General features: G+C 48.1%; 1 protein-coding gene across 1 annotated transcript in view; it reads left to right on the top strand.

The window, feature by feature from the left end:
* ddx6 (DEAD (Asp-Glu-Ala-Asp) box helicase 6) overlaps nt 1-14874 on the top strand; it is a 73922-nt gene that overhangs the window by 41922 nt on the left and 17126 nt on the right. The window contains exons 8-9 of the mRNA XM_072486375.1: nt 7958-8080; nt 13476-13604. Coding sequence (XP_072342476.1) covers nt 7958-8080; nt 13476-13604 — 252 coding nt within the window. The remainder of the gene's footprint in view (nt 1-7957; nt 8081-13475; nt 13605-14874) is intronic.

The raw sequence follows: 14874 nt of genomic DNA, 5'->3' as shown, positions 1-14874 counted from the left end.
TTCTATCATAAGGTTCAAGTTGGCTATGGAATAGGGCAAGAAACAATCCAGAGCAGGGATAATTAATTGTGGGAAAAACAACTTTGATGCATCTGAGGAGAGTGAGTTGAAATCAAATGTGGGCACGAAAAAAACAAGCCACCTTCAAGGAAAACTTATTGCCGGCAACATAATGTGTATATTCCCGTGTAGGGGACAGGTAAGAGAAATAAATTCTGAGCACCCTGGATGACGAGAGAGATAGGGGTGAAGATGAAAAGGAAGAAGTGCGTATACGACAGATGGTAGAAAATACAATGGAGAATCAGGCTGAATATAGAAGGACCAGAGGCAAAGTGAAAAAAACTTATAAGGAAAAGGAGGGGATGAAAAGAGACTGGCAGCTAACATAGAAGGGAATCCCAGGTTCTTCTATAAACATATAAATAATAAAAGGGTAGCTTAAAAGAAAGTAGGGCTGATTAGGGTTAATAAGGGCGCCTGCATGTGGATGCAGGAGAAATGGCGGCGGTGATAAAGTGCTTTGTATCTGACTCTGCAAAGGAAGATGATGCTACCCAGGCTGAAAGTGTGGAGGTAATTGGTACACTAGAAATTTACAGTTGAGAAGATGGTGGCAAATTCATGAGCTATAAGAACCAGATAAGATGCATGCAAGAAGTGTTGATGGAAGTGAGAGTGGAAATTTCAGAGGCACTGGTGATGATCTTCCAGTCTTCCTTCGGCACAGGTGGTGCCAGAGCACTGGAGAATTGCAAATGTTACATCCTTGTTGAAAAAAGGGTACAAGGATAAAGCTGACAATGGTAGGGAAACTTCTGTAAACTAGTTCAGGACAAAATCAATATTTACTTAAACAAATGGAGAAAAGCTGCAACATAAAGGGACTTGGGGGGGACTTGTGTACGAAACACAGAAAACCAGCACATAGGAAGGCTAATGGAACGTGGCCCTTATTTCAAGGGGATTGGAGTATTGGAGATGGGAAGTCTTGCTGCAACTGAACCAGGTACTGGTGAGACCACATCTGGAGTAGTTTGAGCAGTTTTGGTCCCCTTATTTAAGGAAAGGTATTATCATTGAAGGCGGTTCAGAGAAGGTTCACCAGGGTGATCCCCCGGTATGGAGGGATTGTCTTGTGAGCAAAGGTTAAACAGGTTGGGACTCTACTCGTTGGAATTTAGAAAGTGAGATGTGATCTCATTGAAACATATCGGATTTTTAAGGGGCTGACAGTAAATGCTGAGAGGATGTTTCTCCTCATGGGAGAGTCTAGGACCACAGTCTCAGAATAAAGGGGGGCAATTTAAGACTGCGATGAGGAGGAATTTCTTCTGAGGTTTGTGAGTCTTTGGAACTCCTTGCCACAGAGGAGGCAGAGTCCTTGTGTATATTTAAGGCTGAGATAGATTCTTTTTTTAAAAAATATATTTTTATTAAAGTTTTCGAACATAATTTTTCCCCCTTACAAATCAACAAACATGATAACTGATAGATAAACTTGTTAAAATAAAATAGTGAACTAACAAAATAACACAAAATAGTGCTTTCCCCCCCCCCCCCCCCTCACCCCATCTAGAACACAAACAATTTACCCCCTTCTCTCTCTTTCCCCCCCCCGGGCTGCTACTGGCTATCTATTTTCCCCCTAACGTTCCGCTAGATAGTCGAGGAACGGTTGCCACCGCCTGGTGAAACCTTGAGCCGATCCTCTCAGCGCAAACTTCATCCGCTCCAGTTTTATGAACCATGCCATATTGTTTATCCAGGCCTCCACGCCGGGGGGGTTTTGCTTCCTTCCACATGAGTAAAATCCTACGCCGGGCTACTAGGGACGCAAAGGCCACAATATCGGCCTCTTTCGCCTCCTGCACTTCCGGCTCATCCGCTACCCCAAATATAGCTAACCCCCAGCTTGGCTTGACCCGGACCTTCACCACCTTCGAGATCACTCCCGCCACTCCCCTCCAATACCCCTCCAGTGCCGGACACGACCAAAACATGTGTGTGGTTCGCCGGGCTTCCCCCGCGCCTCTCGCATTTGTCCTCCACTCCGAAGAACCTGCTCAACCTCGCTCCCGTTATGTGTGCTCTATGTAGCATCTTCAATTGGACCAGAGGAAGAAGAATTTACCCTACTTAGGGTATCAGCCCACAAACCCTCCTCAATCTCCTCCCCGAGCTCTTCTTCCCATTTTCCCTTCAGTTCTTCTACCAGCTCCTCCCCCTCTTCTCTCATCTCCCGGTATATTTCGGACACTTTGCCCTCCCCAACCCACACCCCCGAAAGCACCCTGTCCTGGATCACTTGTGTCGGGAGCAGCGGAAATTCCCTCACCTGTTGTCTCGTGAACACTCTCACCTGCATATACCTAAAGATATTCCCCGGGGGCAGCTCATACTTTTCCTCTAGTGCTCGCAAACGTCCCATCCATAAATAAGTCTCCCACTCTCCTAATTCCTGCCCGGTGCCAGCTCTGGAACCCTCCGTCCAACCTCCCTGGGGCAAACCTATGGTTGTTCCTGATCGGGGACCACACCGAGGCTCCCAACACCCCCCTCTGTCACCTCCATTGCCCCCAGATACTTAATGTTGCCGCCACCACTCGGTTCGTGGTAAACTTTTTCGGGGAGAGCGGTAGTGGCGCCGTCACTAGCGCTTTTAAGCTCGTTCCTTTGCAGGACGCCATCTCCAGCCTTTTCCACGCCGCCCCCTCTCCCTCTATCATCCACTTACGGATCATCGCCACGTTGGCGGCCCAGTAGTAGTCGCCCAAATTCGGCAACGCCAGTCCCCCTCTGTCCCTGCTACGTTGCAGGAACCCCCTCGGGGCCTTCCCTGCCCACACGAAGCTCATGATGCTCCTATCTATTTTTTTTGAAAAATGCCTTAGTGATCAATATAGGGAGACATTGAAACACAAATAGGAACCTCGGGAGGACCATCATCTTAATCGCCTGCACTCTGCCCACCAGTGACATATCCCACCTTTTGAAATCCTCTTCTATTTGCTCCACCAGCCGAGTCACATTGAGTCTGTGTAAGGTTCCCCAGCTCCTGGCTATCTGAATCCCCAGGTATCGGAAGTTTCTTTCCACTCTCCTTAGCGGCAGGCCATCTATCCCTCTACTCTGGTCCCCAGGGTGTATCACGAAAAGCTCCCTCTTCCCCATGTTAAGCCTATATCCCGAGAAATCTCCAAACTCCCTCAATATCTGCATAACCTCTATCATCTCTCTCTCTCTCCTCTCCCCCCCCCCCCCCCCCCCCCCCCCCACTAGATCCGCCACATATAGCAGTAGGTCATCTGCGTAGAGTGACACTCAGTGTTCCTCTCCCCCTCTAACCACCCCTCTCCATTTCCTGGAGTCTCTCAGCGCTATGGCCAGTGGTTCAATTGCCAGCGTGAACAGTAATGGGGACAGCGGGCATCCCTGTCTTGTTCCCCTATGTAGTCTAAAATACTCCGACCTTTGCCGATTTGTGACTACACTTGCCATTGGGGCCCCATAGAGGAGTTTAACCCAGCTGACAAACTCCTCCCCGAACCCGAACCTCCTCAGCACCTCCCATAGATACTCCCACTCTACCCTATCAAATGCCTTCTCTGCATCCATTGCCGCCACTATCTCTGCCTCCCCCTCTGCTGGGGGCATCATTATCACCCCCAATAGCTGTCGCACGTTGACATTCAATTGTCTCCCCTTTACGAACCCTGTCTGATCTTCGTGCACCACCCCCGGGACACAATCCTCTATCCTCATTGTCAGCACTTTTGCCAGTAACTTGGCGTCCACATTTAGGAGTGAGATAGGCCTATAAGACCCGCATTGCAGCGGGTCTTTATCTCGCTTCAGGATTAATGATATCGTCGCCTCCGACATTGTCGGGGGTAGGGTCCCCCCTTCTCTGGCCTCGTTAAAGGTTTTTACCAGCAGCGGGGCCAACAAGTCCACATATTTCCTATAAAATTCCACTGGGAACCCGTCAGGTCCTGGGGCCTTCCCTGCCTGCATGTTCCCCAGCCCTTTGGTCACCTCGTCCACCCCAATTGGCGCTCCCAGGCCTGCCACCTCCTGCTCCTCCACCCTCGGGAACCTTAGTTGGTCCAGAAACTGCTGCATCCCTTCTTTTCCCTCCGGGGGTTGGGACCTATATAACCTCTCGTAAAAGGTCTTGAACACCTCATTTACCTTCCCTGTTCTCCGCACAGTGGTTCCCATTTCACCCCTAACTCCCCCTATTTCCCTCGCCGCTGTCCTCTTTCGAAGCTGGTGGGCCAACAGGCGACTTGCCTTTTCCCCATATTCATATCTCATCCCCTGTGCCTTCCTCCACTGTGCCTCTGCCCTCACTGTGGTCAGCAGGTCGAACTCAGTCTGGAGTCGTCGCCTCTCCCTGTATAGTCCTTCGTCCGGGGCCTCTGCATATTTTTTTATCCACACTCAAAATCTCCCCCAGTAATCTTTCCCTTTCTTTGGCCTCTGTTTTCCCCTTGTGAGCCCTGATGGAGATCAACTCCCCCCTTACCACCGCCTTCAGCGCTTCCCATACTACCCCCACTCGGACCTCCCCATCATCGTTGGCCTCCAGGTACCTTTCGATACATCCCACCACTCTTCTGCAGACTCCCTCATCCGCCAATAATCCCACATCAAGTCGCCAGAGTGGACGCTGCTCCCTCTCCTCTCCTAGTTCCAGATCCACCCAATGTGGGGCATGGTCTGAAACAGCTATGGCTGAGTACTCAGTTCCTTCCACCCTCGAAATCAGTGACCTTCCCAAAACAAAGAAATCTATCCCGGAGTATACCTTATGGTCATGGGAGAAAAAGGTGAACTCTTTGGCCAGCGGCCTAGCAAATCTCCATGGATCTACTCCCCCCATTTGGTCCATAAACCCCCTAAGCACCTTGGCCGCTGCCGGCCTTCTTCCGGTCCTGGATCTAGATCTATCTAACCCTGGGTCTAGCATGGTGTTGAAGTCCTCCAGGTCCGGAGGTAGGAATCCTTCATAAATCCCGCATCATCCCAGTTCGGGGCATATACGTTGACCAGCACGACCTCCATTCCCTGCAGTCTGCCACTCACCATCACATATCTGCCCCCCGCTGTCCGCTACAATGTTCCTAGCCTCGAACGACACCTGCTTCCCCACCAATATGGCCACCCCCTCTATTCTTTGCGTCCAGCTCTGAGTGGAACACCTGTCCCACCCATCCTTTCCTTAACCTAACCTGGTCCGCCACCTTCAGATGCGTCTCTTGAAGCATGGCCACATCTGCCTTCAGCCCCTTTAAGTGTGCGAACACTCGGGCCCTCTTAATCGGCCCATTTAGGCCTCTCACGTTCCACGTCATCAGCCGGACTGGGGGGCTGCCCCCCCCCCCCCCCCCCCCCCCCCCCCCCCCCGTCGACTAGCCATCACCCTCTTTTGGCCAGTCCCACATCCCGGTTCCGCGCACCCACCCGTCCCTCAGGTGGCGCATTCCCACCTCGACCACCTTTTCTCTTACCAGCTCCCCTTCGATCTCCGCAGCAGCAACCCAGTTGTCGTCCGTTTCCCCCCCCCCCCCCGCTCGATCCCCATCTAGCATGGTTACTCCCCCCATATTGCTTCCGAAAGTCAGCTGACTTCAACTGACCCCGGCTTCTCCCGCTCTCTCCTTGGACCCCCCCCGGTGTGAGGAACTCCCATCCTCCTTGCGCCTATCTTCCCGCCATCATGTCTCTGGCGCGGGAAAAGAAAAAGAAATCCCGCGCTCCCCCCCACTGGCGCCCACATTTCTCAGTGTCCTCCCCAATTTACACCTCTATACATCAGCATTTTCGTTTCCCCTCCAACATCAGTCCCTCAGTTCTGGTCCAGTTTCTCTTTTTAAATTAAGGTCCATGCTTCTTCCAACGTTTCAAAATAGTAATGTCTGTCCTGGTGCGTGACCCACAATCGTGCCGGCTGCAACATCCCGAACTTCACTTTCTTATGCAGCACCTCCTTGGCTCTATTGAAACTCGCCCTCCTTCTCGCCACCTCCGCACTCCAATCCTGATACACTCGTATCACTGCATTCTCCCATCTGCTACTTCATACCTTCTTGGCCCATCTCAGAACCACCTCTCTATCATTGAAGCGGTGAAATCGCACGATCATCGTCCTAGGTGGTTCTCCAGCCTTTGGTCTCCTCGCAGGGACCCGGTGGGCCCCTTCCAATTCCAAGGGGCCCGAGGGGGCCTCAGCTCCCATTAGTGAGCATAGCATCGTGCTCGCGTAAGCCCTGCCATCAGCTCCTTCCACTCCCTCGGGGAGACCCAGGATCCGGAAGTTCTTTCTCCTTGATCTGTTTTCCAGGACTTCAATCCATTCGGTGCACTTCTTATGGAGCGCCTCGTGCGTCTGCATTTTGACCGCTAGGCCCAGGATCTCGTCCTCGTTGTCCGTTACCTTCTGCTCCACCACACTGAGCTCTATCTCCTGGGCCTTTTGTGTCTCTTTAAGCCCCTTGATTGCCTGTAGCATCGGGGCCAGCACCTCCTTCTTAAGCAGCTCCACACACCGTCTTAAAAATTCGTCCTGGTCCGGTCCCCATGTCGCCTGGGCTACCTCCGACGACATCTTGCCCCTTCTGCCGCTGTCCTCGAGGATTCTCTGAGATCTGGCCGCCGCCGCCGATATTTTTATTTTCCGCTGGGGGGGACTCCCTGTTGCCTCACCCCACACCGGGTTTCGTCGTGAAAGAATTTACCGTTGGGGCTCTTAAAAGAGCCCAAAGGTCCGTTTGAGCTGGAGCCGCCGAAACGTGCGGCTTAGCTGGTCATCGCTGCAACCGGAAGTCGCTGAGATAGATTCTTGATCAGTAAGGGAAACCTAGGTTACAGGGAAAGGTCAGGAAAATGGATGTGAGGAATGTTGGTTCAGCCATGATCCTATTGAATGGCAGAGCAGGCTTGAGAGGCTGAACAGCCTACTTTTGTTCCTATTTCGTATGGTCTTAAATGCAGGATAATTAAGGAGAGCCAGCATGGATTCATTAATGGTAAATAGTGTCTAAATAACTTGCTGGAGTTACTGCTCTCTCAACATGCCCTACCATCTATGTACCTATGCACTTGAGGTTCCTCTGTTCCTGCACATCCCTTAGAGTTTCTCCCTTTATATTTTATGCTGTCTCTTCATATTCTTCCTGCGTAAATAAATCACCTCCACTTCTCTTCATTGAACTTCGTTTGCCACTTGTCTGCTCAATCGACCAACATGTCTTGGGCTTTATTATTAGGGGCATGGGCATGTTAAGGAGCTCATGTTGAACTTGTATGAGATTCTAGTTATGCGTAACCTGCATCCAGTTCTGGATGAATCATTCCAGAGATAGATTGGAGAGGTTGAGATTGTTTTCCTTGGAGATGAGAAGGATACGACTAGACTTGGTAGCAGTATTCAAGAATCTGAGGGGTATGGATTGGGTAAATAGGGAAAAGCAGTTACCACCCAAGCGCATTGAGAACTAGATTCAAAATAATTAACAAAAGAAAGAAACGTGATGTGAAGAGAAATCTTTTCTCCCAGGGGGTGTCTGAAGTAAATTTCTGAGAAGATGATGGAGACTTCAATCATGGTATTCAAAAGGAAATTGGATTGTTTTCTGAAAAGAGAATGTGCAATGGGGATAAGGCAGGGGAGTTGGGACTAGATAGAATGCTCCATCAAAGCCAGTGCAGACTCAATTGACCAAATGGCTTCCTGCACGGAAAAAATTGTGATGAGATGGCAGAACACTCGCACAGAAGGATTTGGATGTCCTGGTACATCACCAAAAGTTAATCTGCAGGCACAGCAAATGATTTGGAAGGCAAATGCAATGTTGCCGTTTATTGCAAGAGGATTGGAATTAGGAAAGCTTTACTGCAACTGTTGTGTAATGCTGACTGTTTAACCGTGCTTTTTCCTGACTTCCTATAGGCAGACAAACTGCTGTCACAGGACTTTGTGCAGATGATGGAGGACATAATCTCTACGTTACCAAGAACCAGACAAATCTTGCTTTACTCTGCCACGTTCCCACTCAGTGTACAGAAGTTTATGGTAAGAATTTGTTGTTTAAAACAACCCAGCTAACACAATGTGCCTCCACACCATATAGAGCTTTTCATATTAGAATCCCTACAGTGCAGAAGGAGGCCATTCGGCCTATCGAGTTTGCACCAGCCCTTGGAAAGAGCACCTGACTTACCACACCTCCATCCTATCCGAGTAGCCCTACCAAATCTTTTGGACATTAAGGGGCAATTTAGCATGGCCAATCCACTGAACCTGCACACCTTTGGACGGTGGGAGGACAACGGAGGAAACCCACGCAGCCACGGGGAGAATGTGCAAACTCCACACAGACAGTCACCCGAGGCCAGAATTGAACCCTGGAGCTGCAGCAGTGCTAACCACTGTGCCATTGTGCAGCTCATTACCTCTTGCTGTCATCACCACCAACCCCAAAGCCCACCCAAACCAATGAGTGGATCTCTCCGGTTCAGTTACTCAGACGTGCACTTGAATGATGTAGGACGAGGGACCTGAACAATCGGCCCTCACTTGCCCAATTTGTAAGTACAGATAACATTGAAATGAAAATTAGACTCTGATTTGCCTCGTGCCTGTTGAAGAAACATTTGCCTGTGATCCAGTTTAGTTAGTTTGCACTTTCCAATTAGGGCCGTGTACATTTGTTTTGGAAAGTTTCATACTTAAAAGCACTATATTTCACTGATGGACGATATAGTTCCTCGGACATCTGTGCTACTGCTAGAGTACAACAGTGCCATTCAGTAAGATCATGGCTGATCTGGCTGTGGTTTCGATTCCACTCTGTCTGTCCCCCTTAACCTTTGACTGCCTTGTCTGTCAAAAATCTGGCAATTCTGTCTTGAATAGATTCAATGACCCAGCTGCTACTCTTCTCTGGGAAGAGAATTCCTCATCCTTCCTGAAAGAACAATAATTCACCTCATTTCAGTCTTAAGAAGGGAGACCACTTTATTCTTATACTGACCACTCTATCTAGTCTCCTCCACAAGTGAAACATACTCTTGGTATCTACCTTGTCAAGTCACCTCAGGACCTTTAATGTTTCAATAAGATCATTGCTCAATCTTCTAAACTCCCAATGGTTTGGACCCAACCTGTCACCCTTTCTTGATAAGATAAGTCCTTCAAGCCAGGAATGAGTCCAGGAAACCTTCTATTCGCTGTTGAATATAATTTTTTCATTAAGGAGAACAAACTGTACACCATATTCTAGTGCCCTGTAAAGGTACAATAAAATGTTCCTACTTTCATATTCCACGAGGAGGCAGTGGCAAAGTGATATTGTCTCCAGTGACAATACCACTGCTCTGGATACTTGGGTTTGAATTCCACACTGCCAGATGGTGGAATTTAAATTCAATTTTTTAAAAATCTGGTACTAGTCAAATGGTGACCATTGAAACCAGACGGGCCACCTGGTATCGACCTAGGGAGACCCAGCCCTGCTGACCCTGTAAAGTCCTTACTCATATCTGGGTGCTTGTGCCTGACATACTCATGGAATCATACCATACTGATAATGTCCCAGACACTGCCATCACTGGGTCTGTCCTGCCAGTGGGACAGCAGCGGTGCGGCACAGTTGAACATAGAACATACAGCGCAGAATTAGGCCATTCGGCCCATCGAGTCTGCACCGACCCACTTAAGCCCTCACTTCCACCCTATCCCCATAACCCAATAGCCCCTCCTAACCCTTTTGGTCACTGAGGGCAATTTATCATGGCCAATCCACCTAACCTGCACGTCTTTGGACTGTGGGAGGAAACCGGAGCACCCGGAGGAAACCCACGCAGACACTGGGAGAACGTGTAGACTGCGCACAGACAGTGACCCAGCCGGGAATCGAACCTGGGACCCTGGCGCTGTGAAGCCACAGTGCTATCCACTTGTGCTACCGTGCTGCCCATGTTGGGAGGGAGTTGCCCTGGGAGTCCTCAACATCAACTCTGGACCCAAGTCTGATGGCACCAGGTCAAACATTGCTTAGGCAACCTGCTGATTACCACATACGAAAGAGAAAATGCAGGAAAATCTCAGCGGGTCTGGCAGCATCTGGAGAGCGAGAAAAGAGCAAGCGTTTCGAGTCCAATGAATCTTTGTCAAAGCTAACAGTCCGAGAATGTGGGGAATATTTATACTGTGGAGTGAGAATGAAAGATGAGTCATAGCCACAGAAACCCAGGGGAAAGAGTGCTAATGGCAGTCCCCAGAGAGAACAAAAGGTGTGAGAGGCCAAACAGCAGATAAACTAACATCAGAGGCTAAACTGTGACAGATGGAGATGTGGAGGTGATTACCACATACCGTCTCTTTCCCCCTGTCCCCATTGCTGTTGAATCAGGACTACTCCATGTTGAACACAGGTTGACCAGGATGCAGAATGTAGTTTGGGTGTAACTTCAATATCCATCACCAAGAGTGGCTCGGGAGTGCCACCACAGACTGAGCTGGTCAGGTCCTAAAGGACATAGCTGCTAGGCTATGTGGTGAGAACCAACAAGAGGAGGAAACATACTTCCTCAGCAACCTGCCTGCCACAGAGCATCTGTCCATGACAGTATCAGTAGGAGTGACCACCGCACAGTCCTTATGGAGATAAGTCCTGTCTCCATATTGAGGATACCCTCCATGTATGGCACTACCACCATGCTAAGCCTAGCAACCCAAGACTGGGCAGCCATGAGGCACTGTGAGCCATCAGTAGCAGTGGAATTGTGCACCATCTACAAGATGCACTCCTGACAGCTCTATCCAAAGTTCCTACCGCTACCATCTAAAAAGGACAATGTGTTATGACGCCCTGGGCTAGTGCGCAGTGAATTCCAGCCCCACTTGACCCGGAGTCCACACAGAAGTGGATTAACCAATAATTCTTTTATTTAAAACATTTTTTAAAAATCCTAAGTCTTCAGCCTGTGGCTGTCCAATAATTGGTTGTCCAGGTTTGTAGATGTAAACACAATTACTTTTTATTAATAACAAGGATGGAAATGAAATATGCACCAAATACAACTGGTTAACTATTACATTCCTAATTCCCTGCTTGAGATATATAGATTCATTCAAGTCTCCGTAGTTTCAGAAATACAGCACTGACAACCTTTCTGGAGAGACCTTGAAGGAGAGAGAGCCTTTCTCCCTGTACTTTCAGGAGTCAAACTGAAACTCTGTGACCCTGAAAATCATTCCACTGGGATAAGATCCAATGACCACCTGTTCTAACTTCTCTCTCTCTTTCTTTCTCTCTTTCTTTCTCTCTTTCTTTCTCTCTTTCTCTCTCTCTCTCTCTCTCTCTCTCTCTCTCTCTCTCTCTCTCTCTCTCTCTCTCTCTCTCTCTCTCTCTCTCTCTCTCTCTCTCTCTCTCTCCAGATGTCTGAGGCTTCTGAATTACTCATTACTCATTCTCACTGCTGCTTGACTTAAAAATACATGACCATATACCACCCATCGACCAAAATCATAACGGCAAAATAAAAGAATGGGGAAATAAGGGAATAAACAGGAAGGACTCTGATGTTTAGGCATGCCACCACTGGCAGGTTCCATTCCAAGTTGCTCACCATCCTGACTAGGTAATATATTGCAGTTCCTTCACTGTCAGTGGGTCATAATCCTGAAACTCACTCCCTAACAGCACTTGTGGGTGTACTTGTACCTCCAGGACTGCAGCAGTTCAAGAAGGCAACTCATTGCTACCGTAAGGACAACTGGGGATGGGAAATAAATGCTAGGCGAGCCAGCAACACCAACATCCTGTAAATTAATTTTTAAAAGATTCCCATTGCAATAAGCATCAACCATTTGCCTTCCCAATCACTTGTTGTACCATCACCGTCATATACTAACTGTTTATGATTGTGACAGGTCACCCTGATGGATACCATAAAGTTCTGCAATCACGCTCCAATTAAATAGTATACAGCTTTTCCATTCTTCTTGCCATAGTGGATAAGTTCACATTTTTCCACATTATGCTCTTTTTACCCACTTACTTGAGCTGTCTAGCCTTTTGCAGACTCTGTCTCTTCTTCATAACTTGGGTATCATTGGCAAATTTAGCTACCATACCTTTGGTCCCTCTATCCAAATTATTGATGTAGATTATAAATAGTTGATGCTCCAGTTCTTATCCCTGTGGCACTCCACCAGTTGCAGCTTGCCGATCTGATCCGCCCCTCTGCTCCTCATTGGCTGGCCAATCCTTTGTCCATGAGCTCTTATTTTAAGTAGCAACCTTAGATGTGGCACCTTGCACCTTACCAGCTGTCTTTTACAAAATCCAAGTACACCACGTCTACAGGTTCCCCTTTATCCTCGTTACTTCAAAACATTCTAAATCTGAAACACTTTTTCTCTTTCAGAAAGTCACGTTGACTCTGCCTAATCACATTTTCTAAATATCCTGCTATAACCTCCTCAATGATGCATTCTAGCAGTTTGCCTACGGCAGTTTTGGGGTTAACTGGCATGTAGTTTCCTGCTTTCCGTCTCCCTCCTTTCTTGAATATAGGTGTTGAGTTATCTGCGGTGTGATGGGGAAAAGGCACGGGTCTGGCACAAAGTCAGGTTGCTCGTTTGGAGAGCCGGTGCACAGACTATGGGTTAAATGGCCGCCACCTGCACTGTAACAATTCTGAGAGTCTTGATTTTTTTTTTTTTGTTTTCCCCCATATCCACTGGAGCCCTTTCAGAATCGAAGGAATTTTGGAAAGCTATAACCAATGCATCTATCTCTGCAGCCACTTCTTTTAAGGCTCTATGATGTAGGCCAACTGATCCTGGAGACTCGGCAGCCTTTAGGTCTAATAGTTTTCTCAGCACCTTTTCCCTGGTGATCGTGTTTTAAGTTCCCCCTTCCTTTTTTTTTTAATTAAGGGGCAATTTGGCATGGCCAATCCACCTACCCTGCACATCTTTTTGGGTTGTGGGGGTGAGACCCACGCAGACACTGGAAGAATGTGCAAACTCCACACGGACAGTGACCCGGGATCAAACCCAGGTCCTCGGTGCCGTGAGGCAGCAGTGCTAACCACTGTGACACCCACAACTTCCCCCTTCCTGTTCACCTTTGATTTAAGTATCTTGTATTAAATGAAAAATTCCATGTCATGTACTCCCTTTAACTGATTTGGTGTTTTCAGGTGAAAAGCTATCTTTGGGGTAATTACCCCATCTGGTGCTACATGCACCTAATTTTTGTCCTGTGATGTGGGACCATAAAAGCTGGCAATGTCCCGCAGTGATTATACCTGTCAAATCTCTTGATGTTTTGAGTTGAAATTTTATTATAAAATTTGGATCTGGATTCTAGCTGCATTATTGCAAAATGCATCAGGCTAATTTTGACGAATTAAACTCTATTGTATAATAATGCACTAACTTGTCCTCTTGTCAGAATTCGCATTTGCAGAAACCATATGAAATTAACCTGATGGAAGAGCTGACCCTGAAAGGAGTAACCCAATACTATGCCTACGTTACAGAGCGGCAGAAGGTGCACTGTCTCAACACACTCTTCTCTAGGGTAAGAACTGCACAAGTGTGGGTTTTTAACATTTTGTTGTAAGAGGTTGTCTGATCTTCAGCCATTTTAGTGGCTAAAATTGAACCAGGTGGTCCAGGATTGAGTGCACAATGCAACCAATTCCATTGTCAGTCATCCTTTTGATGAGATGTTGGGTGCTTTTGAGGTTGGTGTTCCACAGCTCAATTTAAAGAGAAACTGTGTTCCGCTGGTATTATGATCTATAAACATTTGTTTATTTATTTTTTTTGTTGACACTTGAAAATTCTTTTATGGTGACCCAGTGAGTCTACATTTCTGTAACAATATCCTATATCATCAAGTCATAGAGTATTACAGCGTGCAAAGAGGCTCTTCAGCCCATCGTGTCTGCCGCCCATCAAGCACCTATATTCTAATCCCATCTTCCAGCACTTTGTCCATAGCGTTGTATGCTATAGTGTTTCAATTGCTCATCTAAATGCTTCTTAAATGTTTAGGGTTCCCGTCTCTATCACCCTTTCAGGCAGCGAGTTCCTGATTCCCACCACCCCTGGGGTTCAAAAGGTTTCCCCTCACATCCCCTCTAAATCTCCTGCTTCATAAATCTATGCCCCCTGGTTATTGACCCCTCGATCAAGGGAAAAGGTTTCTTCCTGTCTACCCTATCTGTAGGAGGCAGTGGCATAGAATCATAGAATTTACAGTGCAGAAGAAGGCCACCCGGCCCATCGAGTCTGCACCGGCCCCTGGAAAGAGCACCCTACCTAAGCCAAAACCTCCAACCCAGCAACCGCACCCAACCTTTTTGGGCACTAAGGTCAATTTATCGTGGCCAATCCGCCTAACCTGCACATCTTTGGACTGTGGGAGGAAACCGGAGCACCCGGAGGAAACCCACGCAGACACGGGGAGAAAGTGCAAACTCCACACAGACAGTGACCCAAGCCGGGAATCGAACCTGGGACCCTGGAGCTGTGAAGCAACTGTGCTAACCACTGTGCTACCATGCCCCCCTGAGGCATAGTGGTATTGTCACTGGACTGCTGATTCAGAGACCCAGGGGAATACTCTAGGGACTTGGGTTTGAATCCTGCCACGGCAGGTGGTGGAAATTGAATCCAATAAATATCTAGAATTAAAAGTCTTATGACTCGAACCATTGTCAATTGTTGTCCTTTTTAGGGAAGGAAATTTGCCAGCCGTACCTGGTCTGGCTTGCATGTGACTCCAGATCCACAGCAATGTGCTTGACTCTAACTGCCCTCTGAAATAACCCAGCAAGCTATTC

Source organism: Scyliorhinus torazame, chromosome 21 (genome assembly GCF_047496885.1).
Source record: "Scyliorhinus torazame isolate Kashiwa2021f chromosome 21, sScyTor2.1, whole genome shotgun sequence".
Taxonomy (NCBI): domain Eukaryota; kingdom Metazoa; phylum Chordata; class Chondrichthyes; order Carcharhiniformes; family Scyliorhinidae; genus Scyliorhinus; species Scyliorhinus torazame.
Note: the sequence above shows the minus strand (reverse complement) of the source record. Positions and strands in the feature narration are given on the sequence as shown.